The sequence below is a fragment of the Pipra filicauda genome, unplaced genomic scaffold, assembly GCF_003945595.2.
Source record: "Pipra filicauda isolate LSUMZ 115617 unplaced genomic scaffold, ASM394559v2 scaffold203_size1373443_pilon, whole genome shotgun sequence".
Lineage (NCBI taxonomy): Eukaryota > Metazoa > Chordata > Aves > Passeriformes > Pipridae > Pipra > Pipra filicauda.
This window is the reverse complement of record NW_024104314.1, coordinates 716,055-742,308: the sequence shown is the minus strand read 5'-3', so window position 1 is coordinate 742,308 and position 26,254 is coordinate 716,055. Positions and strand designations below refer to the sequence as shown.

Sequence of the window (26,254 nt, the reverse complement as noted above, 5' to 3'; positions counted from 1 at the left end):
CCGGGCCCCGCCGCGCGCCGCCCGCCTTTCGAACCGGCCAATCAGACCCCGCGCCGGGCCCCGGCCGTCCAATCACAGCGCCTCCCGCCTCGGCGCCGCGCGCGCCTTCCCGGCTGAGGCGGCTTCCGGCCGGGGCCGCCCGAGACGCCGTGCCCGCCCCGCGCCGCGGCCAGTGAGTGAGGGGCGGCCTCGGGCGGGGCCTCAGGGAACCCTGAGGGAAAAGAAGGTGTGTGGGGAAACCCTCCTTCCTCCCTCTGTCATGTTCTTCCCTCCCCACCGCCTGACCTTGGGGGTCCGGGTTCTGGGACCCTCTGTTCGCCGCGTGTCTTCCCGCGGGGCTCGGGGAGAGCTCTGGAAGGGCAGCTCTGAGGTCTCGCCGCTGTGGCTGCCGTCAGCTGCTGTCCGTGTGTGTCCCGCCGCTCTGTGAAGGCCTCCCGGGAGCAGTGAGGAGCCGCGGACAGCGCAGGTTCGGGGGGACCCCCCGCCTTACCCTGGTAACAGAGCGGGTGCCCCGGCCCCTCGCACCCGCCCCTTGGCACGGCCGTGTCACTCGGACAGTGTGTACTTTCTTTCTGCCTTTCGTCAGGGGGGTCTGGCTGCTCGAGGGGTCAGAGCCTGTGTTTTCCAGCAGGGAAGTGTGATCCTCTTGCTCCCTTTTCTTCCCTAGCTGTTTTACAGTAAGCTAGGAGATTCTGCTGGCAGCACTAGGGTTAAACTGTTCTTTGGGAAATTCGTGAAACAAGAGATGAAATGAAGCCTGGTCTGGTGGATGCAGCCAAAGTACAAGACCAGCTGGCAAAACAGGAACTGGGTGACAGCACCTCGTCCTTATCGAATCATAGAATGGTTTGCAATGGAAGGGACCTTAGAGATCATCTCATTCCAACCCCCTGCCATGGACAGGGACACTTCCCACTGGATAATGCTTTACTTTTATGCTGGCTGGGTCTTGTCATTCTTGACTGCATATTGTTGTCTTCGTAGACATAGCAGGAATAGGAAGAGATAGCTTCGGTAATCTTTGATAACAGTGTTATATTGTGCAGTGGTACTGGCTGTATGTAGTAATAAAAATATTCCACTAATTGTCCTGTAACTATGCTGATGTTTGTTGTATGAATACAATCTTAAATATTTGCCAGGAAATGAAAATGCCTTCTTGTGCTTTACTCAGTCCTTTGTGTTAGAAATAAAACTGTAGAAATTAGTTGATATTCAAGTTGGTGTTCAACCTGCCTTATTCATTAGGATTAACACCTTATTGCTTTACTAGGTGTGAAATCAGGTATAATGTAGTTTTATCAGATACTTATTAGTAAAAGTAGCAGGTGAGCTCATTCTGCTGCTGTCAGGGATGTTGAAATGTTGGCAGAAAGTGGTATGAACCTCAGTTATCAAAGTTTTTTAAAAAATACTGGGTTTTAGGTTCAGGGAAAGTAAATGCAATCTACATAATTAAAAATATTTAAAGTAAATATAATTGGCCCCTTTTGTATTTCCTTGCTATTTGCAAGTCTTGATAGATACATTTCTAAATTACTTACCAGAATGGGGGAAATAATGTTGGAAAACTAGTGACTAGTTTTAGGGACTGAAATTCAAGAGGTTATGACTAATTTGTGTAAGACTTGGCTAAAAGTGGTTTATTAAAGAGTTCCCTTGTGTTTTGAGATTGTGTGCATCAACTGTGATTTCTCATTTCTCTGAATGACTGATCCAAGTACTGGAAACTTGTCACCAAAAATACTTTGTATATAAAAGGTAACAGTGGGAATGCAGAAGTTCTGCTGAAGTGACATGAATGATACCGTTGGGTGTGGAGCTGAATCCTTTTTTTTTTATGCTAAAACTTTGTACAATCTCACAGAAGACGCTGATGATTTGAGTAAACAGAGTTGTTTGGACTGTAAGTATTTCTTTCCAGTGCCAAACAGAACAATACTATATAACTGAGAATTTAAGACCCCGAATGTTTGGTCTTACTCAAGTTAGACAGTGACATGAAGTGCAAAAGTAAATGTTAAACGTGGGGAGCGGCTCTTCAGAGGAATTACGGGTTTGTTCACCCTTCCCTGCCGCGAGTCCATGTTCTGCTTTGCTCGGTTCTGCTGCCGCCTGGTGGGTGTTATTTGAGTGTTTGCAGCAAATGTTTGTGTTCTGTGGAAAGCAAAGTTCCGCGTTTCTGGTTAAGGAGCTTAATGATCAGCTGTGGAGGTGCTCAGGTGCAGTTTTTCATCATCGGGGTTGGTAAACAAGGATTTGTGTTTTGCCTTAAGTCATTTTTCTGGGCAATATGTGAATTCATGATGGGTTTTTTTTAACACTGGCATTAGAAAGTTGAAAAAAATGACTGCTGTGTTCTTTTTAAATGAAATAACCAAAACTTGGTTTAAAAAGTAGTGTTAGAAGACATGTTTAAGTGAAATATGAAAAAAGCATCATATGGAAACAATTGCCTAGATTTAAACCTTTTTTTTTGTGGTGATCCCTCAAGCATGGAAATATTAAGCATTAGGCTAATCAGCAACACTAAAGCAACCTAATTTAGTTTTTCTTCTGCATCAGGGAACTGGTTAGTTCACATTTATGGGAGATTCCAAGAAAAGCAAGGAACTTCTGTGGATTCCTGACATGCTGACCTCATAATTCATTTTGGGAAGAAGCAAGAATGTACCAAATCCCTTCTTTCAGCACATGGCCAGGTCCTTTTGCTGCTCTTTGCCTTAAGGAGGTCAGGAGGAGAAACTGCCACATGGAGAGAAACAAGCACTTGATCCTAAATTTTGGTGTCTAACAGGAGCGTGAATGAAATGCCTCCAGAGTTCTTTGCCTGCTCCTTTGGGACAGCCTTTTGCTTGGCCTTTGTGGTTTTAATTGAACATTGTAATATGTGTTCCTTTTGCACATTAATATTAAACATTTAATGTATTGAACATGTGTATAGATCAACTTTTGGATTAGGGATGAGTATCACTTCTTGATAATTTATGTGTTGATTCCTATTAGGAAATCTTAAGCAATTTGATATGCTCAGTGTCCAAGATTATTTATGCAAGGAATTATCTCATAATTTTTTTTTCAGAACAAAAATATTAGTATTGGCAGTTCAGTGTCATTGTCAGAGAATTGCTAAGTTTAGGCTTTTGATTTTTTTTTTTAGAAAGGATCTGGTTTATGTTGGAATATTATTAAAAAGAAGCTCAAGAAAGCAATAGCTTATCCTGTCCTTTCTTCACACACATTGTTGTTTCTCTTGAAACTCTTTGGTTTGTCAGAGTCCTTCCCCTCCAGCAAAAAGATTTGAGCCTTCTGTGATCACCTACAGATCACTGCCTAATGTGACATTCCTGAACATCAGTTTAGTATTGAGCACTGATGGCACTGCTCTGTCACAACTTTAGAAGTCCTTAAAGGCTCCAGGGAAGGCTTCCATGAGCACCATAAGATGTTTTGTTACTTTATTCCATCGTAGCCTCCATGAACTGAGTGCCATGTCTGGTAATGGAACTCGAACGATTCTGGTATTGAATGTTATTTGAAAATTTCCGGAATGCTGATCTATGAACTGGGGTGACAGTTGGGACCTTTGATTTGTGGCATCTGCCCTACTTGAGGTGCCATTGGAAAATGCTTTTGAGTTGTTAGAAGGTTTTAATTGCTGAAGTGGACACCTCACCATGTTTGTGACACAGATGGCTTTCGCCCATGATCTGAGAAGAGTTTTGTAAACGATGGCAGTGATTGTTCACCTTAGTTTAGAAATAATGAGTCTTCCCTTGAAGTGCTCCGTTTGACTTCCCGGCCTGATGTGCATATTCCCTGTTTCACCGGGACGCCGCTCCTGCTTTCTCCCTCCCGGACAGCCCCCTCGGGTGGCACTTTGAGGAAGCGCAGCCAGAGGCTGAATGATGAAGAGGTTTAATAATCATCCGGGTTCACACATGTTACAGTGAAGCACAGCCACTGAGCAGGTCACCCTCCCAAGGGAGCACTAACTCCAGTGCTATCAAAAACCTCCACTGATAAATTTAAAACATATTGACTTTGTGTGGCATGCAATCAAAAGCTGGTGGCAATAACACAGCAGGGTTCTTAATCACCTTGCTGTTCCAGTCGTGCTCCTGCTGTCATATTTCCAAAGGTTCATTTGTTAATTTGTCATAGAATGCTAAAGCAACTTGTACAGCCTCCAACAACTTCTGTGCTAAGAGTAAGTGTGGTGTAATATTAGACTTCCAGATAGCATGGGGGAAGATTTTTGGAAGAAATCACTACATGTATTCACAACATTATGTGGAACATATTCTCGTGGTTCTCAAGAGGCTTTTAAATGTTTGGAATTTTAAAATTTAGTTTGCTTGTGGGAATCTAACTCTTGTGAAGCTGAGCACATGATGGGAAGTGCTGGGTACCTTAGTGTATGTACCTCTTCAAGCTGAATATATTCCTTGAGCATCCTAAAAATAGCAGTGTGGATTATTGCTGCCAGCACTGCAGCTGAATGTGGGCATTTTGCAATTGTAAAATCTGGCCACTGGCTACTTGTATTTGTCTGGTCTGTTCAGCTGGAGTTTTAAGACAGTGGTGGCTGTTTAATACAAGCTGTAGTGGCGTTTGCCTGATGTATTGCAGCTGCAAAGGTGATCTTGGGAGAAGAGAGAATGACAAAATACTAAGTAAACAAACAAACAGGCATCTCTTTAATTCAGTGGCAGTATGGACCATACAAGTAGAATTTTGTCCATTTGTCCTGGTATGAACTGGACTTTCCTCCTCCCCTCCCTGGTGCAGTGATTTTCCACAGCAAAGATGTCACTTTATTTCAGCTGCTACCACGTGACACTTCCATCCTCTTCAACAAAAGAACTTTAACATTTCGTCTGGGGATATTTTTTTTTTTTTTTGCTCAATGGGAGGTAATATCAAATTTTGTTTCTAGAATGAAATTTGCTCCTGCACCACAGAATCCTGCAGGAAAGGACCTGTGGGTCCTGGCTGATGTGAAGTTAAAACTTGATTTAGCAGTGCAGCCTTGCAGCAGCCAAGGCCGGTGGCTCCCTGGGCTGGGGTAGAAGCATCGCTGGCACATCAAGGGAAGTTATTATTCCCCTTTTCTTGGCAGTTTTGAGGCCATGTCTGAAATACTGTGTTCTCTCTGGCCCTGCAGTCTAAGAGAGATGATAAAACCCAAATCCAGCAAAGAGGAAACTAAGAGGGTCAGGAGTGTGGAGCAGCTGGTGGATGGGATGAGGTTCAAGGAGCGAGGCTGCTTTGGTGTTCCAGAGAGAAGACTTGAGGGCAACCTAAATGCTTCCTTCTACTGGCTGAAGGAGTTGGGATTCATGTAGAAGCCAAATCCAGTTGCTTTTCAAAGGAGAACAGTGAAAGAGCAAGAGGCAACAACAGGGAGTTGTTGCAAGAAGGGACATTCCAATTGTGCATAATTAAAAAAAAGAATCATTACTCTTTTGGTGAAGTTTTGGTTTTTAAAGCATCACCAATGTTTGGTTAGGACTTATTAAAAAGCCTGTAGATGACTAAAAAAGGTGCCAGTTCTCAGAGTGCTGCAATGAAATTGCATTGTGCTTCCTGTTCAACTTTGTAGAAGGTAGAAAGAAAATCCCATACACTTCACTTTGTTAAAGTGAGAAAGCAGAAAATTGAAGTAGGAAGGTGAAAAGATAATCTGCAATTCAAGGAAGATTCATGCTGCTAGAGAGTCCCTGAAAATGAAAATCCCACCGGTGTGCTTGTGTCCACGATAGCCAAGATTATAAACTTCTAGTTGACTTTTAACATTTGGGCTGTGTAGAAGATCAGACATGTGCTGGGTTTAATAACTTTAACTGAGTAATATAAATTACACATATTAAGCTGCATTTTGATCTAAAATATATTTTGTTAAGATACTGCTGATAATATGTGTTAAATCGAGCTTTCTGGTTATACTTTCACATTTTAATGTTGGCAGGTGGAAATTTTCTGGGATTCTTGTCCTTGTGCTACTAAAATCATCCCTAACTAAAGATGCATCCAGACCTGTCTCCTCATCTGCACACTGAAGAGTGTAACCTAATTATCAGTCTGCTCAAGAAGTGTCACCAGGAGGTAAGGAGTGCTGAGCAGAGAAAAGAGTGGGTGGGTTGGGGAGATGAGTGTCAGATAAATTAGTGAGAATATTACACGGTCACAAAGAGCAAACCCTTCCCTAGGCAGAGCAGCCATGAAATGTAGCTGGTGTGTTTTCACTGAACAGGTATCTGATGACTGTGTGTAAAATCTTGCCAGTGATTTCTTTAGGAAATACAACATACCTTAAAATTTCCCGTGCTCCAGCTTGATACATAGGGACCTATTTTAAGGACTGAAATAACTTCTGCACCTTTTAGTGCTATGTGCCCCTCAAAAAATCAATAACAAAAGCAACTTCAAATGCCCTCTTTTTGTGTGGTCATGGCATTTCCATATTCCATCTATCCCTGGGGCAGATGTTTCAGTCTGCTGTAAGCAGATGTGTTGATGGGGATCCCAACATGCCTGACATTCAGTGCCTGGAGAGCTAACTGGGAATTACTGTTTGACTTCCCTCTTCTTCATAGGACCTACCCCAGGATTGGAAATGCTAAATTGTCTTCAAGGCTCTTCATCACTTCAAGATGATGGAATCTTCATCTCACTGGTTTAAAAGCCTCTTCTTTTAAGATCTGCTCTGTAGTAAATCTGTAGATGCAGAAAACTCATCCCCAGCAATGAAGGCTTTCTGCAGCCTTATTGCAGTGGTGTTATTTTCCCAGTATACTCTAAATGGATGTTCTGGACAGATACCTTGTTGTGTTAGTGCATGCAAAAGTTAAATTTCATAGTTGCTACTGAGACAAAACTATATTTAAGTGTTGACTATGAATGTGAAAAGTGATTTACACCAATCCTTACACACAACCTAAAATATTTTCCCCTCTATGTTCAGATACAATGTTGATAATTTTTTCTAATGCAGTTATCCATATATTCTAAGACAATACATATGTTAGCTTTACTGTTTTGAACAGAACTGTAATTTTTTCTTTTCAAAAGTCATTACAGAATGAAAAACAAGGCTGATAATACACAAAATGTGAGAGATCTTTTACGTGAAAGAGGCATAACAACATTGTTGCAAGATTTTAAAGTAGCTAAAGTAACATATTAAAAAGCTTTTCCAGTACCACACTTTATGATTCCTAAATTACAAAAATGAAGGGAGCAGAGCAACTAAAATTCACCTGCAGTGAGTGTGCTGTGGTGGTTTTCTTTGGCAGCATTTAATTTGTTTTTGTTGGCACTTGTAGTGCAGAATCTTGAACCATGGACATGCTGGAATCTGTTGATTCCATCTCACAGGTGGTACTTCCAGTGCTCCTGTACAGAACATCTCTGAGCTTCAAGGCTAAAAGTTGTATTGAATGTAGGAGTTATGCTTTTTTTTTGAGTTCAAAAATTTTGATTTGCCTAAAAATGCTTTCAGTAATTTGAGAGATTGTAGAGACTTTCTTTCCTTTTTTAGTTGATTTTTTTAGGTAACAACATTAATGTTGTAGTGTAGTAAAAATGTTCAGTAGCTGGAATTCAGTGAGGAGACTCTTCTTGTACATTAACTACTATAGGATCAAAAAGATTGCCAAACAAAATGATCATCAGTTAAGAGGAGGCAGTAAATAATATAAATAATAGGCAGTATATAAAATTTAAATGTTGTAATTATTTTTTCACGATCGTGAAAAATCCAACCAGGAAAGAAAATACATTCACATTTGTCCTGCTTTTTGGTACATACTTAGTTGGGCTTTCTGTGCCTTGACTAGGAGAGCAGCAATATTGATTTACTACTTGAAAAGTAATGACTTGACTGTTTTGTTGTTTGGGGTTTGGGTTTTTTTGCTTTAAATGCATGTCAAGATACACTAAGTGTCATGAGCTTGCTGTATAATGTAGCTTATTAGACTGCCTTGAGAACAGAACTAATAGGTGCACTTGAATTCCTTGGCAGCAAGTGTTTGCAAGGAATCTATTGCCAATTTGACTTATGAAGGGACCAGGAGCAGCAATGATAGCCATGCACAGGATTATATTCTCTTGGTTTTGTTTGAAGTTGGTCTTTACATGAAGAGGAATTACTTTTGTCAGTCTTGTGCTCAGCTGTGAGAGGATATTCGTGCTGGCAGCCTCAGAACAGGAAGGGTGAGGATGGCTTCTTTCACTCTCACTTGAAAGGAAGCAATACTTTTTCATCTGAAATTCAAGGGGAATGTACTGAAATATTCTTTTTAAATTGAAGTCACTGAAATCTGAACTCAGTGATCTTAATGAGTTATTGGTGACTACTTCTGTTTCCTTACAATGCCAACATGTCCTAGGAACCTTCATCTACAATTTAAATTACTATTCCTGAGGGATGAAAAGTGTTATTTTTTTAATTGGGTATCCTGTATGTGTATTTTCACAACAGTCAATTTGATTTACTTTATTCCTAATCTAGAACCTGCCCTGTGTATCAGGTTTTGCATCTAGTGAGGGGAGGTTAATGGGATTCCTATTTGATGTCACTATTTTGATTTTTTAATAACTCCACTCTGTTGCCAAGTATGTGCTTTAAATAGACTTAATTTTTAGAGGTGGGAGCTGAAAGAAATGCATATTGTCTTGCAATTGTATCACTGTAATAGGTGTAATAACTATTTTTGAGAAACTGATTCTTTTTTTCCCCTCCTAATCTGAGCCAAGAAGTGACATCTTAGGAATCTGGTTAAATAAACATAGATGAAACTGCTGCATAGTCAGAGTGGAGTTGGCTTGAAGTGTGAGCATTCACCTTGAGATTTAACATGCAGGTGTGGGAGCAGAATACAAAATTAAATCTGTATTAGCTGAAATGAAAATGTTGTAAAAGCCAGATCAGTGTGCAGTGAAGTGACCATTTATTTCACTCAACTGCTTCAGAGTCACCTGATGCCCTTTATAAAGCAGAGAGGTGTAAACAAGCTAATTATAGCACTGCTATAGTTAAGTGTTTGTCATAATCTTTATTAACCCACTCCTGCTTCCAGTCATGTTCTATTGGCTGAAATCTTGGCCCCTGTTTAAATCCTTACCAGTGTTCCTGTATCCCCTGTATAAATCCAGCAGCTGCTCCTCAGCTGTGGAAATGCAGGGAGGTCTCCCCTGAAATGCAAAAGTGATTTCATTCTCATCTGTTTTGTTCTTCCTGAATCTTTTTTAAAATTCATTACTTGTGTACAAAATTGGCTGAGTTGTCTCCACTGATTGTGTAGCTGCAAATATCTACTGAGACCTCCAGTCCTTCAGATCTTCTAAATCACTTGGCTGCTCTGCTGCCAAATTCCATCGTGAAATTCTGTGGCATGGCAGGAAGCATCCCTCTGAAGGAGCAGTCCTAGAAGCAGGCATTCTGGGAGTGACTTGAGGGCTGATAATATGGAACTACTTCAGGAAATCCTTCATAAGAGGACAGATTTTTATGGTTGATATCATCAGGATAGCTGGGAATGCCCCTGAGGACAAGGCCTGCAGTTTTTCAGAAACTAAGGAACACTTAAATATGTGTAAGGCCCACAGTTGAGCTGTGTCATAAAGGTGGTAATTGCATCTTATTTATTAACCTCAAGATCTGGAGAAATTTAATCCCCCATTTTTTATACTGATTCTAATGTTTCAGTCAATTAAGCCCAATGCCTGCAATTTCTGGAACAACACCACATTCCTCATGTGGTTGGGATGATGGAGCAGGGAGTCCTTTGACTCCCTAATCATGAAGAAATAATAAAAACTGAAGCAGGGAGGATGTTGCATTTTTATCACAACCTGGAGTTCAGAATATTTATTTTTGGTCCATTATTCAAGGTAGTGTGAGTGAGAGTTGTAAGACTGACTTCTAGATCCATAAAATGTATGTTCTACATTTAGACTTAATAGTTTGAGCTTAAGTGCCCTTGTTTAGTCTGGTTGTACAAAATGGGGAGTACCTTCAACCTTCACCAAGGTGGGGGTGGCTCAAGTGAGGGTCAGGATTAGCTCTGAATTTCTGGCTACAGAAATTCAGAGGGAAAAAGTTACCAAGCATCACTTTCCACAAAAAAAGGAAAGGAAAAGAAGACCAGGATACGTTGAAAAATGCAAGAAATTTGGAGCTTCAGAGGAAGAAACCTTTGAACTGTAATTTTGTTTTTCTCCCAACTCATCAGCACAACGTCTTGAAATTTTTTGGCCATTGCAACGACATTGACCGTGAGATGAGGAAGTGCTTAAGAAAAGAGGTAAGAAACAAATATACAGTGAGTTTAATGTTTAGTACAAAACTGGACAGGACTTGAGTTGCTTTTTACGAAGTAGCACAAATCAGTAAAAGTAACCACGTTCTGGTGTGGGCATTTCAGACCAAATTTAAACTTCTTTTGATAAATTTGTCAAGTAAAATCTGGCTTTAACAAATGGAGTGGTGTATTTTTTGACACACAAAAATAGGCAAACACGTTTCACCAAAACAAATACTGCAGACAGGAACTGCCACTTCACAGATTGCTTCTGAGCTTTTTCTGAATTTTTTTTTTTTAGTAGTGGTATTTGCACAAAGTAGGATATGAAGCAGTAATGGTCACTTCTGTATGAGTAACATTTACAACTGAAGTCACTTGTACTGACTGAAAATACTTAATGAGTTGCTGAGTTAGACCCTGGGTGAAAATACTGCTGTACAATGTCTGCAGATATGAAGGAATGAAGATTCCAGGAGTTTAAGTGGATTTAGTGTCTTAATGGGCAGGTTTTCAGAAGAGTTTCAACTGCTCTTTACATTCATGGTTGTCAGGCCTACATGACAGAATGCAGAAATGAACTTTTCACACACCTCTTAACTTGAAATTGCACTTTCTGATTTTGACATAAATTTCACAATTGTAAAAAGTTTCTTTCCGTGTAATCTTATCAATCTTATTTTTCTTCCATCGAAACCTTTACATTAAAGGGGTTCTTGATGAGTATATTTGTCTGCCTTCTAAAAATGTGGCTACATTGATATGCCATTACTAGGAAGCCCCTGAAAGGCTGTTCACAACTATTGAATGTAGCTTTGTAAATGTAGCTTTTAAAGATCCATTGTTCTCATTCTACATAAAATCATGGGCGAGTTATTGAAAAATTAAATATTGGCATGGGAAAAAGTTAAGCATTCTGTAAATGTTAAGTAATGTTTCAGGTCATTATCTCAGTTATAGACCAATCAGTATAATGGATGAAAAACTGCAAATCCTTTCCAAAATCAATTTCCTTAGTAGTTTATTACATTATATAGAGAATTGGGCATTTGTGGGTTTCTTGGGTTTTAGTCATGATACTGGTTATTAAAAAATTGAACAAATCTATGCTCTAACTTAAGGACAAGAATAATTTGCTTCTCATGAAATATATATCAGGTCGTGCATTGATTTCTAGTTTTTCATTTCTTTTAGCCATGAAAATGTTTCCTTTTTGGTTGCAATGAAAGAAAGGCTCTTCAAGCTTCTGCTAGTGCAGGGGCAGACTTGAAAGCATGGTGGTCTTACACGTATATCTAAACTGTGAAAGCTTTCTTGATTCCATTTTACATTTTAAGTGGAATCCTGGAGCCCTGTCTCTGTTGTGCTTCTTGTTTAAACCGTTAAAAAAAAACCCAAATGCCTTACCCTCATTCAACCCAAATTTGCCTTTGTTCCTTTCATCTTGGTATACTCTTTATCTGTGCATTTAATTGATGTCCAGGATCAAAAGTAGGCCAAGTCTGTGATGACAAATCCATGCTTCAGAAGGCAGACACACATTAATCAGTATTTTAAGAGGAAAAGAGCCTGACCTGTGCTCCAAAGTAGCACCAGGGCAACTTTTTGCCCAGTCCACGTGTGAAGTGTCAGATGTAAAATCGCTGTATAATTAAGTTCCTTCTTAAGATTAACTGAATCTTCTTTATTAAAGTCTTCTAATACTCTTTAGCTTAATAACCTCAACCTTGGAAATGTGTATTTTAATGGAGCAAATGTAAATTTCAAAGTAAAAACGAACCTATACGTAGATAGTAACAAGAGCTGTATGTCTAATGTCAGTTGAACATATTGTTTCTGTTCCTGGGTAATAAACTCTCTCTACACTTTTACATTTGACATATCTGTCTAATGATGGCAGCTGATCTATTAATTTCCTTCTCTGTCTTGCAGTATGAAGAAAACAGGGCCATGAACCGGGTGAAACGACAGAGGGTCATTAATGCTCACAGGAGCCCAGAGCAGTGAGCTGGGCTGGGCAGCTGCAGCTCCACAGGGACATTCACTTCAGTTCCATCACCAGTGGTTTGGAAAAGGGTTAAAAATATAAATGCACCTGCTACACACTCATTCCCAGCAAGGCAACCAGTGTGGAAATAAATAAATATAATAGATCGCTCACAACTTAATTTTTGACCTCTAAAAGAAAACTATTGGGGCAAGTCTTTGTTCTGACGTAGTTTTGTGATTGTTAACGAGGAGTTGGTGTGTGTGGAGTGCTATGTATTCAAGGCTGCTGTGTTCCTCAATTTGTGCTGAATTGCATTTATTTCCTCGTGTTTAGCAGTTTCTCCCTCGTTTCTTGGGTTTTGTGGGGGGGTTTTTTTTGTTTGTTTTTCATTGCAAAACACGGAATGACTTTTTCGGTCGCTCTTTGTAGCGTTGTGATAACAGTTCTCGAATGGATTGGGAAAAAGAAATTTTAAACAGATGTGGCTTGAAATTGGAAATTTCCTATCAAGGAATAATTGGAGTCCTGGTATTTTTATTGGAGCTAAAAGGATGCAACTACTGTCTTCAGCTGAGGAGATTAAAAACCCTCCCTGCCAACTGTGTGTACAGTGTGGGCTGTTGTAAGACAATTTGTTCATCATTCCCGGAGCAAACGGCTTTAGAGACTCCGAGTGGAACTTTTCCAGGGATTTACAAAGCTTCGCCTTGATTTTTGTTGAGTGCAATCAGTGTGTGCTGAGTGATTTTTTTTGAAGAGGAGCACTGCCAAAAATACAAGCTAAACAGCTCTTCCATATTCCTCGGTACAAAGGTGAAGTTATGACTGTTGCAGTTGAAGAAAAGCTGACACTGGAGTGAAAGGAAGTGTAACTTGCCTTTCAGGTGGGCAGGAAAACTCATATTGTGTTCCCAAGTTGCCTCTTAAGCTGTTTATTTGCCATCAGACTGCAGAGAGTCTTCAACAAGTCACTGAATTCAGATTTCACGTCAAAACATTCACTGACTTGTCCTGTGATGGAGCTGCTGCTTCTCTGTGTGTCTGCTGCATTCACCTTACTTTTAAGTAACACCTCTGTTCTGCCAAGCAACAAAAGACTGTTTTAAAAAAAAATTAATTTTATTCAGCCAAATATACAAAGTGTCTTGAAACCTTTTGAAAAAAGGGTGCCTATTCTACAGTGAGCTGTATGGTTTGTTGTAAGAACCATTGTTGATACTCAATCTTGAAAGTGGTACATGCCCCTAGTTTTGGAAGAAAACTATATTTTGTGATCTCTTTTGAAAAATGTGAATTATTGTATTTATTTCTCAATACCTGGATGGACCCAGTTAAATTGGTAAAACATAACCACAACTGTTTTCAGTGGAAGTTCCAAGAAAAGCTGAAGCAATTGCTTCTACAACTTCATGTGCTTTTTGCTTTCTTAGAACAAGTCAGTGATGCACTGTTTGATTTAAGACGTGAATGGCTGGAAGTGCTGCAGCCTTTATTGGTATTTTTCAGAGTATTTTCAAAGAGTAGAGACCCCCCATTTGGGAACTCTGCATCCCTGATTCTTCTTCCATTTGAGATGACACAACCTACTTCAGGCAAGCTCTTAAATAGGATTTGTAGCCTTTAAGTAAATAAATAAACTGAGAATTGTTCCAGAGATTAGGTCGAGGGGCTGACATCTGAGTGCAGAAGCACTGAAGCTTTTGTTTCTTTCATCAGCTTCTGTGAGCCCCGATCTTTCACACAGCAACAAAACAAAAATCCAAGAGCCACTTAACACAGCTCATTAGTCAGAATCATGCTTTCAAAGATCAATGTGCTTAGTGAATGAAAGACCAAATAGAACACACAATTTCTATTGATACTTTGAACTACATTTAGCAATAATTCTATTTTACAGATAAGCTTTGTTTACTTAGTGAAAGTCTGATCTTGTTCATCCTGTTTCTCTTTGCTTATTGCCCACTAGTAGTGTGAGATGAGAGTGCCCATTGATTGCTGTGGGTTTTGTTCCTTTTGTTTGAGAGAGTTTATGTTGCTAATTTGATCTTGAAGCGGAGAAACACTGGTGCAATAATACTTATGATTTCTCTGACAGAGAAAGGGGAAAAGGTGAAATGGTAAATGTGTTTTTTTTTCTTGTTTTCTAAAGTGAGCTGAGTGGTGAGAGGGGATGCCTTGGCTGAAATAAACTTTATCTGTAAGGACTTTGAAGGAACTGTATTGTAATGTCATTTGTCTGTAGGAGTATTTCCCCTGTTGTTGTTTCTGAAGAGAGCACGTTTGAGAGAGAAGAGAAAAAGAAATTTGGTGTGGTTTTGTGTTGTGCTGTGCTGTGTGTGAGAAGCTCACGGACATTTCACATGGGAAAGTGAAGAAGGGAGAACCAGAAAGGGCAAATGGCAGCTCTGATCCAGACCTGGCCACAGCAGTGAGGATTTTCCACAGTGAAGCACCATGAAAGTCTAGGATGTGATAACTGTCCAGCAAATCCCTCCAGCTTTACCACAAATACCTGGTAACACTATTGCTTGTGTACTTTCTCTTGGTGGAAAACTAAATGAGGACATCTTGTATTCCTTCTTTTCAGTTTTATTTTTTATTTATTTTTTACTAGAAGGAAAGATATTGTGCTCAATAACAGCACATGGTGTCAGAGCAGCAGGGCTGGTTCTTGCTCTGGTGTTAAGTTCTTTCTACAACAGCACTTGATGTTGGTGTTGCTGTTGAGCTGCAACGCTGAGTGTTGATATATTATGAATGTACCGTTTGTCTTTCCCTGCTCCTCTTCAGCTGGTAACACCCTTGAGGAGTTATGTCCTTTGTGCAGATAAAGACTATGCACTTTCTAGACTTTGCAGTAAAGCCTTGATTCAGTTGAGCTGGCTGTACAATTTGGGTGAGAACTGTAATCCTGGGAGTGTTGTAGCCACTTCCTTTTCCCCATCTGATCCCAGCTGACACACTGGTTATTCAAACAGTTGGGTAGTTGCTCACCAACACAGGGATGAGCTGATTGTGAATTTTCTGGGCGTGCAGAACTTCTTGAGTGTCAGAGTGTACTCAAAAAGACCCTGTAAGAGATGTAGTCTTGGTGCACACTCCACAGGAATGACTAATGTGAATAACTTTCTAAAATATGCGGCTGAGAAGTTAGTTATTCCTACCCTAACTGGGAATCATTGTAATGAATATTTCTGATGTGTTAAGCACTTTGCTGAAGCTTTACACCACATTCAACAGTCAGGCATTTTTTAATTTGGCACTGCCTGTGCTTCAAAAGAATGCCTGACTTCTAATACAAAATCTTTTTGATATAACTGAAAACACATTTCTGTGGAATACCTAAAAGGACATGAACAACAAAAAAAACTATGATACAAGAATGTGATAGTTCAAAATTAATTGTTAACACTTGTGCTTGAGCAAAGTGGATTCTCTACTTGGGGAACATAATGGATTTTACGGCTGTAACTTAAGTTACACATTCAGTTTTATTAACATTGACTAAAATGGAGTATCAGCAAATCTTAGTGGTCCCATTAGATTGTTTAGTTTACAGGCTCAGTGGTAACTGTGCTGCTCATCAACAGAACCTGCCTCGTCGTACAGGAAGGTCTACTAATAAAAACTTTTAAATGAATACTGAATTCACATCGGGTTCCCCAAACCTTTTTCAGTTGAGGTGTAGCAGAAAATTTATCAATGGGAACAAAATATATAGTTAGCCTAAAAATGGTTCTTGTGAACCACTGCACTTTAAAATTACTCTTTTGAACTATTTGGTGACATTTTAAGGGCTGGAAACTTTGATATGGAGCTTTAACCAGTGAGACTTTTATTGGGGTTTTATGTAGACCCCTAGAAACCACACTTCAAAAAGGTAACTGAGCAGAAAAATCTTTTGGGACATTGATTATCTGGAAAGATGTTACTGATGGCTTGACAGAACTCATCCCCAGTACAGCCATCAGCCACCCAGGACCTGGAGATTTGTTTTACCTTGGCAAAAGCGTGAAATGCCGTAAAGAATGTGGATACGTGTCCCTGAGCCATGGGAACGCTGATATGGCCATGACATCCCCAACACTGAGGTGCTGAGAGCACGGGGTACAGAGGACGTGTTCTGTTTGCATGATATCAGCGGTCTAATTTTTAGAAGATCTGTCACTGAGAAGTATTCCTGACCTTTCCTGCCAGCAGCCTGGGCTTGACTGGTTTGATTGCGCTGAGCCGGAGGGGCCGCGCTCCGGCCGTGCCACGATGCCAGCGCTGACTGCGGCTGGAAAACCCTTCCTTACAGCCTGCCAGGAAGAACACTGGGAATGTTTCAGTGTTCTTCCCGAGCCCTGGCAGACCTGCCAGCCAGCAGACACCGGACGTGACCGTGCCCCGACCGGGACGGCGGCGGGCACGGAGCTGCCTCCCGGGGCCGCTCCGGGGCGAGCCGCCAGTGCTGCGGGATCAGGCGGCCGGCAGCGCCGGCTCCACTCGCCGCCTGGCAGCCGCCGGGAATGCCGCCAGGCTCTGCGGGCCCGGCCCTCCCCTCATCCCTCACCCCATTCCCCCCATCCCTCACCCCGCTCCCCTCATCCCTCACCCCATTCCCCCCATCCCTCACCCCGCTCCCCTCATCCCGCGCCCCGTTGGCGCCGCCCAGCGGCCGCGCTGTGGGGGGGCGGTGTCCTCCCCGGCGCGCGGGCGGGGCTGTGAGGCCGCGCCGCCATGTTGGCGGTCCCCGCGTGGCGCTGGCCCCGCACCTCGGTGTGTGGGCCGTGCCAGGGCACGGTGCTGTGCCAGGAGCCGGTGCTGTCCCCAGGTGATAGTGCTGTGCCAGGGAATGGCCTCAGCCCTCCTCAGAGCAGCGTGCTGGGTGCTGGCCAGGTGCCACCTCCCCTGAACGCCGCGCGGCCCTACCGCGGTCTCTGCTTCAGGTAAAACACGCATAAAACGACACCCACGCTCTTCACTCGTGGCCAAGAGTTCTCACAGACCACCCCCCTCGTGCCCTGACATACTCATATGGATGGTATTGATAGCTCGTTGATGCCAAATTCTCTTGCACAATCCTATTTTATTTACCATCCACCGTGTTTTTTATTTATTTAAGTCAAGTGGATGTTGCGCTCAGAACAGTGCTGTTGAAATAAGCAAACGTGGTTGGACTTTGCTGTGTCCCGAGCAGGGCCCTGGTCACAAACCCCAGCAGGGACTGGCACTGACGTTCCCAATAACCCTGTGTTTGGTAGGATTAGAAGTCTATACCTCCCTCTTTTCCACCCCCCTGGATTGCTAGTTATAACAGGTGTTTTGGAAACAGCGATGTTGTGCCCTAATACAGGCATTCCTGTTTTCCAGAGTTCAGCATGATATTAGAACTGCACCTGGCTCTGGAAGAAGCCAGGAATATAAGGTCATCCTCAAAGACAACTGGCATTGTTGCAGTTTGTTTTCTTAGTGATTCATTTTGGGTGGCATAGTGGTTGTCACTTGCTTGGATATTTTATAGTATTGTAATTATTTATTCAGTGGCACGTAGACCATGTGTGCAATTCACAGAACAACTCACCTCAGCTGTCTCTGTCAATTGACAATTCCAGCTTTAATTCTTAAACTTTCCTGTAGCTTTCAGAGCTAAATATTTGTGTGGATTATGTAGCTGTGTTTTGGTTTGGTTCATATTCTAACATTCTTGGTAATGAATATATGAAGTGCTTTGTGTCTAAGTGGCATTAGTTAGACAGCTGCGGTTACAAACAGCCCACATAATCATATTAAATCAATATTAAATGTGCGCTACTGAATAGTTGTCTTTGGGATGCTGATGGTCCCAATTTAATTTAAACTCCATCCCGCTAGTGCTTCCAAAAAACCTCAGAGGAAAACAAATCAAAAATCAAATCCCCAAATGAGTAAGTCCAAATGGAATAACAGAATCCTCATAATTGGTCTGCAGTGGCTTCATTTAGGTGGATGTACAAGTGTGTGGTGTGTGGCAGCAAACAATCCAAAACCTGTTGGCTGTTCCTGTCACAGAGAATTGGATTTGAGATGGTTTTAGTGATAAGAGGGTTTGTTTATTTTAACTAGGAAAATAGAAGAGGCTGGTTGGAGTTATGACATTTGGTGTGGGGAAAAGATGTAAATACTAGAAGTTTCTTCAGAAAGCCAGTTTGCCCTTGCTGTGATGCAGCTGTTGCTGCTGTTGGTTCTGTTTGCAGGATGGCCAAGAGTAGATGGTGTGAGGGCTAAAATGGGGCACCGACGTGGAAACCTAAAACTTTCCTCTGGACCTGCTTGGTATTCAAAATGGAGCCACTTAATTGAGCTGGTCCTAACGAGAACTAAGCATTCTCCCTCGAATTTTTTGGGGCTGGGCTTGTGTTCAAGGGCTTCTGTCTCTGTGCTGGGGCTGTGCTCAAAGGGAGGGTGCAAATGAAGCAGTGGAACTAAATCTCCTGGTTGGGAAGTTGCATTATTGCTGCAGGGAGTGGTGCATCAAGTGGAAACCAGTTCCAGTGTGCAGTGCTCACTGGAGATGTTGCAGTGTTGTCTCTAGTTGTTTGTTAGATCTTACCATGTGTTAGAAGATACTGCATAGGGAAGTTGTGTCCTGCACGTTATGCTGGGGAAGCAGAAAGGGAAGGCACCTGCAGGGGAAGTGAGAATTCTCCCTTTGAGCTGCAAGAAGCTTGTCCATTTGAAAATATCTCTGTTTTAATAGGTTGAATGTCTGGGGCAGAACTTGGGACATTAATCACTGTGACTTTTATTTGTAGCTTGTTGGGGCTGGCATTGTTTGTGGCCATAGATCAACAGGTCAGCGTCAGTGCATTGTGGTCCTGCTGAGTTGAAGTTTCCTCGTGCCCTTACACCAAAAACGGGGCTTAAGAGACGTGGGTCACACCAGGCAAATGCAGGTCAGGTCCACCTGGGGCTGGCTGTGTCCTTTCCTTAGTTGTTGTGTCCCTTCAATTTGCTGTCAGGAGGGTTACAGAGGTTGCCCAGCAATTCTTTTCTGTTATTAAGGAAGGGGAAGGGGAAAAGTGAAGGCACCAGTGTAGGTCTGTTGAAATTACTCATAGCTGAAGTGGTGGGGTATGTGTATTTATTTATTTATTTATGTGTAAATGTGTAAAAAATTGTACAATGAAAGAAAGGAAATGGCCAATTTAGCCAACTTTTCCAATATGGAAGGGTTCTGGTTCTTGTTTTTCTCTCCTCTCCCTGCTGTATCAAAACCCAGCAGTAATACAACCCTGCAGCTTAGTGAGGGCATTTACTTCTATTTGGGGATTTTGATCCAACGTATGAAAAGTGAAAAAGTATTACCAAAAATCAGGAGAGAAAACAAAATACATTAATCTTTCTGTTGTCTTTTGAGACACTGCAAATAGGCATTTTAATTTAGGTGTGTTTGACTTGGCTTTGACAGCGAGAGAAACTAAAATAGCTTAGCAGCAGCAAGAAGTTTGGAATTATCATCTGTTTCTGTGCTAACCTGCATTTGAGAATTATTTAAGCTAAGTGCAGAATTATGTTCTGAGTCTTGCCATTCCCAAACAAATCAGATCACTAATATAGAGAAGGATGTGAGTGGTGTACAAATACAGCAAATAAGGAATTTGCTATTTTTCAGCCCATGAGAAAGAATGACTGACTGGAAGATTTGCATGCAGACTACACAGATGCTAAGTATTTTTCCATAAATAAGTGTAAACAATTTCTTATAATAAGTACCTTTATTTCAGCGTTACCAGCAATGACAAGTAACGCAAGTTATTTTTGTTGTTGCCATAAAATCGTTTAAGTCATTATGGCTGACTCTTCAAAGTCAAATCACCATATTCTCATCTTCAGATCAGCTTCCTACTAAAGTGATGATGGATAAATACTTGAGCACAGCCCCTTGGGGTCTGTGGTATATTGCAAAGATCCAGAATTTAGCAGATACAGCCAAAAATAGCCCAGGGAAACCTCAAGTCTATCAAGACCCTTAGATTTTAGTGATGCACACCCCCCCTCCCCAAAATGCCGTGGACTTAAACATCTGTGAACTTAAGTTCAGATTCAGATCTGGTTTTATTTTACAACTTCCTCTTATCTTTGTAAGCAGAACCAAAACCATGGTTTCAAGTCGCTCTTGTCCTGAGAATTAGAATGTGTGAGCTTGAAACTTGAATCCAGATTCAGTGGTTTAGGCTTGTGCTATTTTTTTTTTTCCTTTTTTAAATGAAACAAAGTATGAACAACCACCTCAGCAGCTGGCCAGCAAAGCTGCCATTTTACTGGAGCTAAATTCGGATTCTCTGTTTAAGTGTCAAATTGGTCCTCAGGAAAGGGAAGAACAGAAGGTGCTGCCCTGAGACTGTTGGCAGGTGGCAAATTGCCATCAGATATTCTTCCAGACCTTTGCTGGACCCCTCAATCTTGCCTTGAAAGCCAGTCCTGGAATGATAATGTGTTGTTACCCTTGAGCAGAGAGTGCTTCCAGCATGGAGAGCAGTTGCACACACCCAGAGTGGGTGAAGGAATCAGAGGAGATACACCAGCCATTTTCTGTTATATCAAGTTATGTAGACAGGGAATTTGTAATTGCACTTGGTTTTCTGCAGAAATTGTATTCTATTGCATTCTTTTCGTAGCAGCATTAGGGAGCTCTTTCAGTTAGACATCTTTTGAAATTGGTTTAAAAGAAATTGTATTCTTCTTAGCTTGCAAATAGGCACTGGAGCCAGGCTGGTGGTTTTGTTTTGCATGGTTGTGGGGAATTGTTTAATTCTCCTTTCTGAGTCCTCTTTCTCTAGGTCAGCAGCCAGCAGCAAGGAACATCAAGTAAAAATAAAACTCCTATTTTTAGTTCAGCTACATAATGTCCTATTTATAATACTGAAATTTCAGCTACTACCTGGCCCCCTTCAGTTCAATGAACCACCTCTCCTGTGTTAGCCCTCTTTGCTCTTTTTTCACACCTGCCCCATTCGGTTCTTTTGCAGTTATTTTTGTAGGTTTGGGGATGCTTTTCCAGGAGGGCTCTTAATTCTGCCCAGTGCTGACAGCAGTCAGTTCAAGCAATTTGACTGGAAGTGAGGGCAAGGAGCAGCTAACAGGGGATGCTCAAAACTTGGCATAATTCATCCTCAAAATTTTACCATCATGGAACTCTGGGGGGGGGGAAGAAACTGCAATCATAATGATATATCAGTTGATCCAGATAAATGTTTGCTTCTGCTTTTAATCCCTCATGACTCCTGCAAATAAGACACACTAACTTCATTTTCCTTAGGATGATACATGACAGTAATTTTCTTTTTTTTTCCCCCTTTTGTTTTGTGTAAATTTTAACACAGGCTGGTGAGAGGGAGCCAAAGAAGAGCATGAACACAAACATTTCATGGCTGCAGTTTGGGAGTGAAATAGTTAAAAATGTGTTGAAAACCTCAGAGCGGAGCTGCAGTCTGGGGTTTTGGCAAGTAAAAGATGGCCCTCAGCACACAGGACCTTAGGAAAAATACATTTGTGCAAAGGCAGTTTTTACCCTGCCCACAGTCTTGGAGATAAGGCAGGAACTGGAACAGGAATAGTTCCAAGATACATTTGTCAGAGTGAGAAGGAAATGCTGACGTGCTCCTGGGCCAGGTCCTGCTGCCATCATAGAGGGGCTTCAAAACGGGGATTTCTGCCTGGCTAAGCCAAAACTGAGGGGGGAAAATCCCCAGACAGAAGCAGCTCATGAAACCACATAGACCCAATTATCCACCAGGGGCCAGGCACTGAAAATAACTTTTGTGAAAAACATTTTATTTATTTCCTCCATATGATGTATCTCGCTTGAAAGAAATGAAGTGCCTTGTAAACCTCCTGCTTTTCAACGGGGTTGAGTCATGCTGGAGACTGATGAGGAGCTGGGTGGGGGCGGAGGAGGAGGGAAAGCAATTCTGGTAATATGGAGACCTTGTCATTGTGTGGCAAAGTTTTGAGTTTTTAAGAGCCATGATTATGCTGGAGAGACATTTTTGCACGGTGTGTGTGATCCGTGGTGCTGAAAAGTGAATAAATTGAGCAAGTGGCTGGCCAGGCATGGTCATGTTACTGTAGCAGAGGTGTCAAAGTCTGATGGCTGGAAACAGCAGCTCTTTAGGAAAATGGGGAGCTGCTTTAAAAGAGCTAAAATAACCTAAACCCACAATTTAAAAAGAAACAAGCAACAGCCCTGTACTCGTGGTATTCAGTGGCAGAGGTACAGAACACTTTATGTAATTAGATTCCATGAACAAATAGCTCTGCATTCCATTAAATCTTAGTTATCTTCTGAAGGACAACAAAAAGCTGTTGTTTCTTTGTGTCCTGTTTCATCTCCTTGTTTGAATATAGATCCAAAGAGATTTCCTCCTTCTCAGACAGCTCTTTTTTCCCCTTCTTTAATATGCAGAATAACTGATATAAGATGAAAATCAGTGAGGTATAAACAAAGCAAAGAATATCTATCTTACTGCTCTGTCTCAGAATCTTCATCTCTATTTGGGTGAAAGATTCCCTTTGGAGAGGAAGGTGGTGATTGGGAGGAGATCAGGTGGGATAAACGTGGAATTCTATTGTTATATTTACTATTGCAGTGTCTGTGAGCCCAGAGAAAGGTGGCAGGGTACAGATATGCAAAAGTGGAATATTTGAGGGTTGTAGGTCCCTGCCTGAGGAGAGACCACATGTGTGAATGAGGTTAATAGAAGGGTAAAAATAGAAAATGGGAAAAAGTGATGGGGTGAGAGGAGCCCCTTGGAAAATGTCCACAGGGTGTGAAGGGAGGAGGAGGAGGAAGAGGAGACTGAATGAGCTGTGAGAAGAAGGGCTGGGAGGCAGGATATAAACTGTGCCAAATGGAAGTTTTAGTGAGAGATGGTTAATTTGGGATGTCAAAGATATCAAAGGGGGTTTGTAAGAGATAAAGAGAAGACAACGTTAGGCCTTGAGTTTATAAAGGTCAGCAGTGACAGCTGAGCAGGAGCTGGAAACTGCATTTCTGTAGAGCTGAGGTGGAGACTCACAACACCTTCCTGAGTGAAAAAATTCCCATTTTTAACCTTCTTTACCTTGAACAAGTTATGATCCTTTCATGTCTTGTAACAGACATCCTCCAGCTATTCATTAAATGACTAACATTATTGCACTTTATACAGTCATAAATAATGTGTGTTAGATGTGACCATTCCTGGCAGAGCTCCAAATTCTGTTTCTGCAAAGAAGCATTTGTTTGCCCTCTACTTAATAACAATCAAGGCAAAGAAGATGCTGCTACAGTATTTTTTAAGACATTTGGAGTGTTCACTGCAAGTTAATACATTCAGTGCTCATTGCATTCTCCCAGTAATTTATTTTAAAGACAAACACCCACCTCTTTCCTGAACTCCCTTCCTCCATTCACCTCTCACTTTGAGCAGAGTCCTTTCCAAAGCAATCAGCTGGGTCTGACCCAAACATAAATATGCTAAATTATGCCATTGTTCTTCTGTTTTCCTCAAGTATTTTTTCCACCCTCCCTTGTTTAATGCAAACCTATTTGATCCTTGGCTTTGTGGAACACGGCACATACATTTAGTATGGCCTTGCACTTATTTCTGTGTATTTAATTTCAGTATCTTTTTTTGGCCTTTTTTTCATGAACTTTGTAAACTGGTAAAGTTTTCAAAGCTGGTGCTTTCCTTGTTTCTAGAGCCTTGAAGTGCCAACTCAGTAGAGCTACATCTGCATTTGCAGTTAAACATCTTCACTTAGAGACTGATTTAAAACAGGAGAAAAGTAGTGTGGAAAACCTGGGATTCACAAGACAGCATGGTAATTCCTTTCATTTATGTTAAAGAAGAACAGTTCATGGAGGTAGTGATGGCTTTAAATATTTTCTTTCAGTTAAATAAAAAGCTACCATTGCTCTAGAGCATAAAATGTGACAATAAAATGGGAATACACTGCTTGCTTTTGCACACACACATTCTGCCTGCTCTGCATGGAAGGGCATGACCAGTAATGAAGAAACAGTTTCCATCCCTGGATCTTTGGTTCTTTAATACCACTGGTGCTCTGAATGGGATTGAAAATATTCTCCATAAGCAGGGAGTGTTTGTGAGTGTAGGTGATGCATAATTTCTGATGGTGCTGTAGCTGTTCAGGCTTGTCTGTTCCTTGGACACTGAACAGGTTGGGTTTGTTCCTGGTGAACGAGGTCCCCAGTGCCTCTCTGTTGGGTTGTATCAGCAGCATTATCAAATCAAACTCCAGGGGAAATTCCAGCAGGAAGGCAGCTTTTTTCTGGTATATGTGAGAATTATGACTGGAACACTGCTGCAGTTTTTGATTTAAATGTCTTGATTTTTTTTTATTAGTGTGCAAAAAATTACTGAGATACGGGAGACATATAAATTCCATTTGATGTTTGAATATGTATGAGAAAGAGAAGGCTATCTTAGGAGACATCTTCAGAGAAGAGGGTCTTATTCACAGGAAATTGGGAGCACAGTTCAAAGAATATATTTGAGAAAGTCAGCAGCATTGAAGCAGCCAGAAGAGCTTGTGGGGGGAGAGGATACTGCACTGATAATAAATAGAAATACAATGCTACTGCACCCAGTAAGGACATGGAAAACAATGTGTAACTGCCTTCCACTGAGGTGGAAGTAATGGAGCAGAGATGAAGCAGAATTTAAGATACAAACAGTGGCTTCAGAATCCAGAGTTGATACCATTACATATCTTGGATACTTAGAGCCTTCAACATAGTGCCTCTTCCTCGAATAGTTTTGTAAAAATTCAAATACCAAATTGATTGCCAGCAGTCAGATGTCCCAGAACACATGACATTCACAGATTTGGTTGAAGCCACTAGAGTAGAAAAACTTCCAGTTAGTTAAGTAGGAGTTTTTCTCTCAAGAGCAGTTCTGAATCTGCTGTTTCTGCAGAGCATTTTTTTGACACTAATTCCTGCTTTGCATATGCATAAGCAGGACTTGCCTGTTCTGCTGTTGGATGTCCCAGGTTCTTTAGAGAGAAACCTCTAAAGGTTTCTCCCTTCGGTTGGAGAAATGGAGAAAAGCACTAAAATTACCAGGTATGTGTCTCCTTTAATTCAGCTGTGGAAAAACTCAGTTGTTCCATCAATCTGAGTGACAGCTTTGGACAAGAAATTATCATGTTTATTTTCCTCACAGTCATCTTCCTCATTGTTAAAGGACAGGCAAGGAGATATTGTTTCTCTGATGGTGATGTTCACGGCAGCGTAGAAAATTAGCTTTAAGTAGGTGTATTTCTGAAATGTGTGTTTTCCAGTCCCTGACAGGGATGGGAATGTATTGGCTGGTATGGGTTTAGTTGCTAGTTAGCATATTTTTGTGTTTTATTCTTGGGACCTGTGTCACAGATGCCTGTGGTTCATCAACAAGTGCTCTGTGCATGTTTTTTGTGGTAAAATTTGGTACAAAAATTAGGCTTGTACACAAAATCCTATTGGTCTAGTAATCACGGCGGTGTTGGATCAAGGGGTGAACTTGATGATCTTGGAGGTCTTTTCCAACCCACTTGATTCTATGATTCTATGATTCTGTGATTTGTCATGCTTTTTTTGGTTTGAAGTAAGAAGAGAGCCATGCTTCTAAAAGTTGTTGCTCTGTTTGCAAATGGTTAAAATTAATTTATTCTACACAGAAACAGAATGAAAGCGGATAAAGATCCTCTTGACTTATTCCTCCTGTCGTGTTCTCCTTTAACAATGGCACATTAGGAAAAGGAGGAACATGCTATTCCTTGTTCCTTTGCTGTTAATATGAGGTGGTTATTCTTGATTGGAATTTGGAAAAAGCAGTGACATTTCATTTAGGAAATTATTCCTGACTTGATACTTGGTGCCCCTAAACTATAATTCTCATGCATTCTCCTGAATTTTATCCTTTTCTAAACTCTCTTAGTTTTGGCC

At 41.3% G+C, this 26,254-nt stretch overlaps 1 protein-coding gene and 2 long non-coding RNA genes across 11 annotated transcripts in view; 2 read left to right on the top strand and 1 right to left on the bottom strand.

Annotated features, from left to right (window-relative positions):
- The first annotated feature begins 121 nt into the window (after nt 1–121).
- Nucleotides 122–14,512, top strand: CMC2 (C-X9-C motif containing 2). 3 transcript variants are annotated; one of them, XM_027725172.2, is made up of 4 exons: nt 122–226; nt 5,972–6,108; nt 10,239–10,310; nt 12,240–14,512. In XM_027725172.2, exons 2-4 carry the CDS (start codon nt 6,028–6,030, stop codon nt 12,312–12,314), a joined length of 228 nt encoding a protein of 75 aa, XP_027580973.1. In that variant the 5' UTR covers nt 122–226; nt 5,972–6,027; the 3' UTR covers nt 12,315–14,512. The 3 variants fall into 3 exon arrangements, with proteins under 3 accessions (XP_027580973.1, XP_039236747.1, XP_039236748.1); XM_039380813.1 differs by lacking the exon at nt 122–226 and adding an exon at nt 235–466; XM_039380814.1 differs by lacking the exon at nt 122–226 and adding an exon at nt 493–557.
- A 365-nt stretch (nt 14,513–14,877) lies between these two features.
- LOC120323166 lies at nt 14,878–16,656 on the bottom strand. The gene is made up of 2 exons (XR_005563375.1): nt 16,483–16,656; nt 14,878–15,368 (listed from the first exon to the last, which is right to left on the bottom strand). It is a non-coding gene; the product is annotated as an uncharacterized LOC120323166 (long non-coding RNA).
- A 406-nt stretch (nt 16,657–17,062) lies between these two features.
- Nucleotides 17,063–26,254, top strand: part of LOC113990063 — a 92,082-nt gene continuing 82,890 nt past the window's right edge. For all 7 annotated transcript variants that reach the window (XR_003541500.2, XR_005563371.1, XR_003541499.2 and 4 more), the window contains exon 1: nt 17,063–17,228. This is a non-coding gene — a long non-coding RNA (uncharacterized LOC113990063). The remainder of the gene's footprint in view (nt 17,229–26,254) is intronic.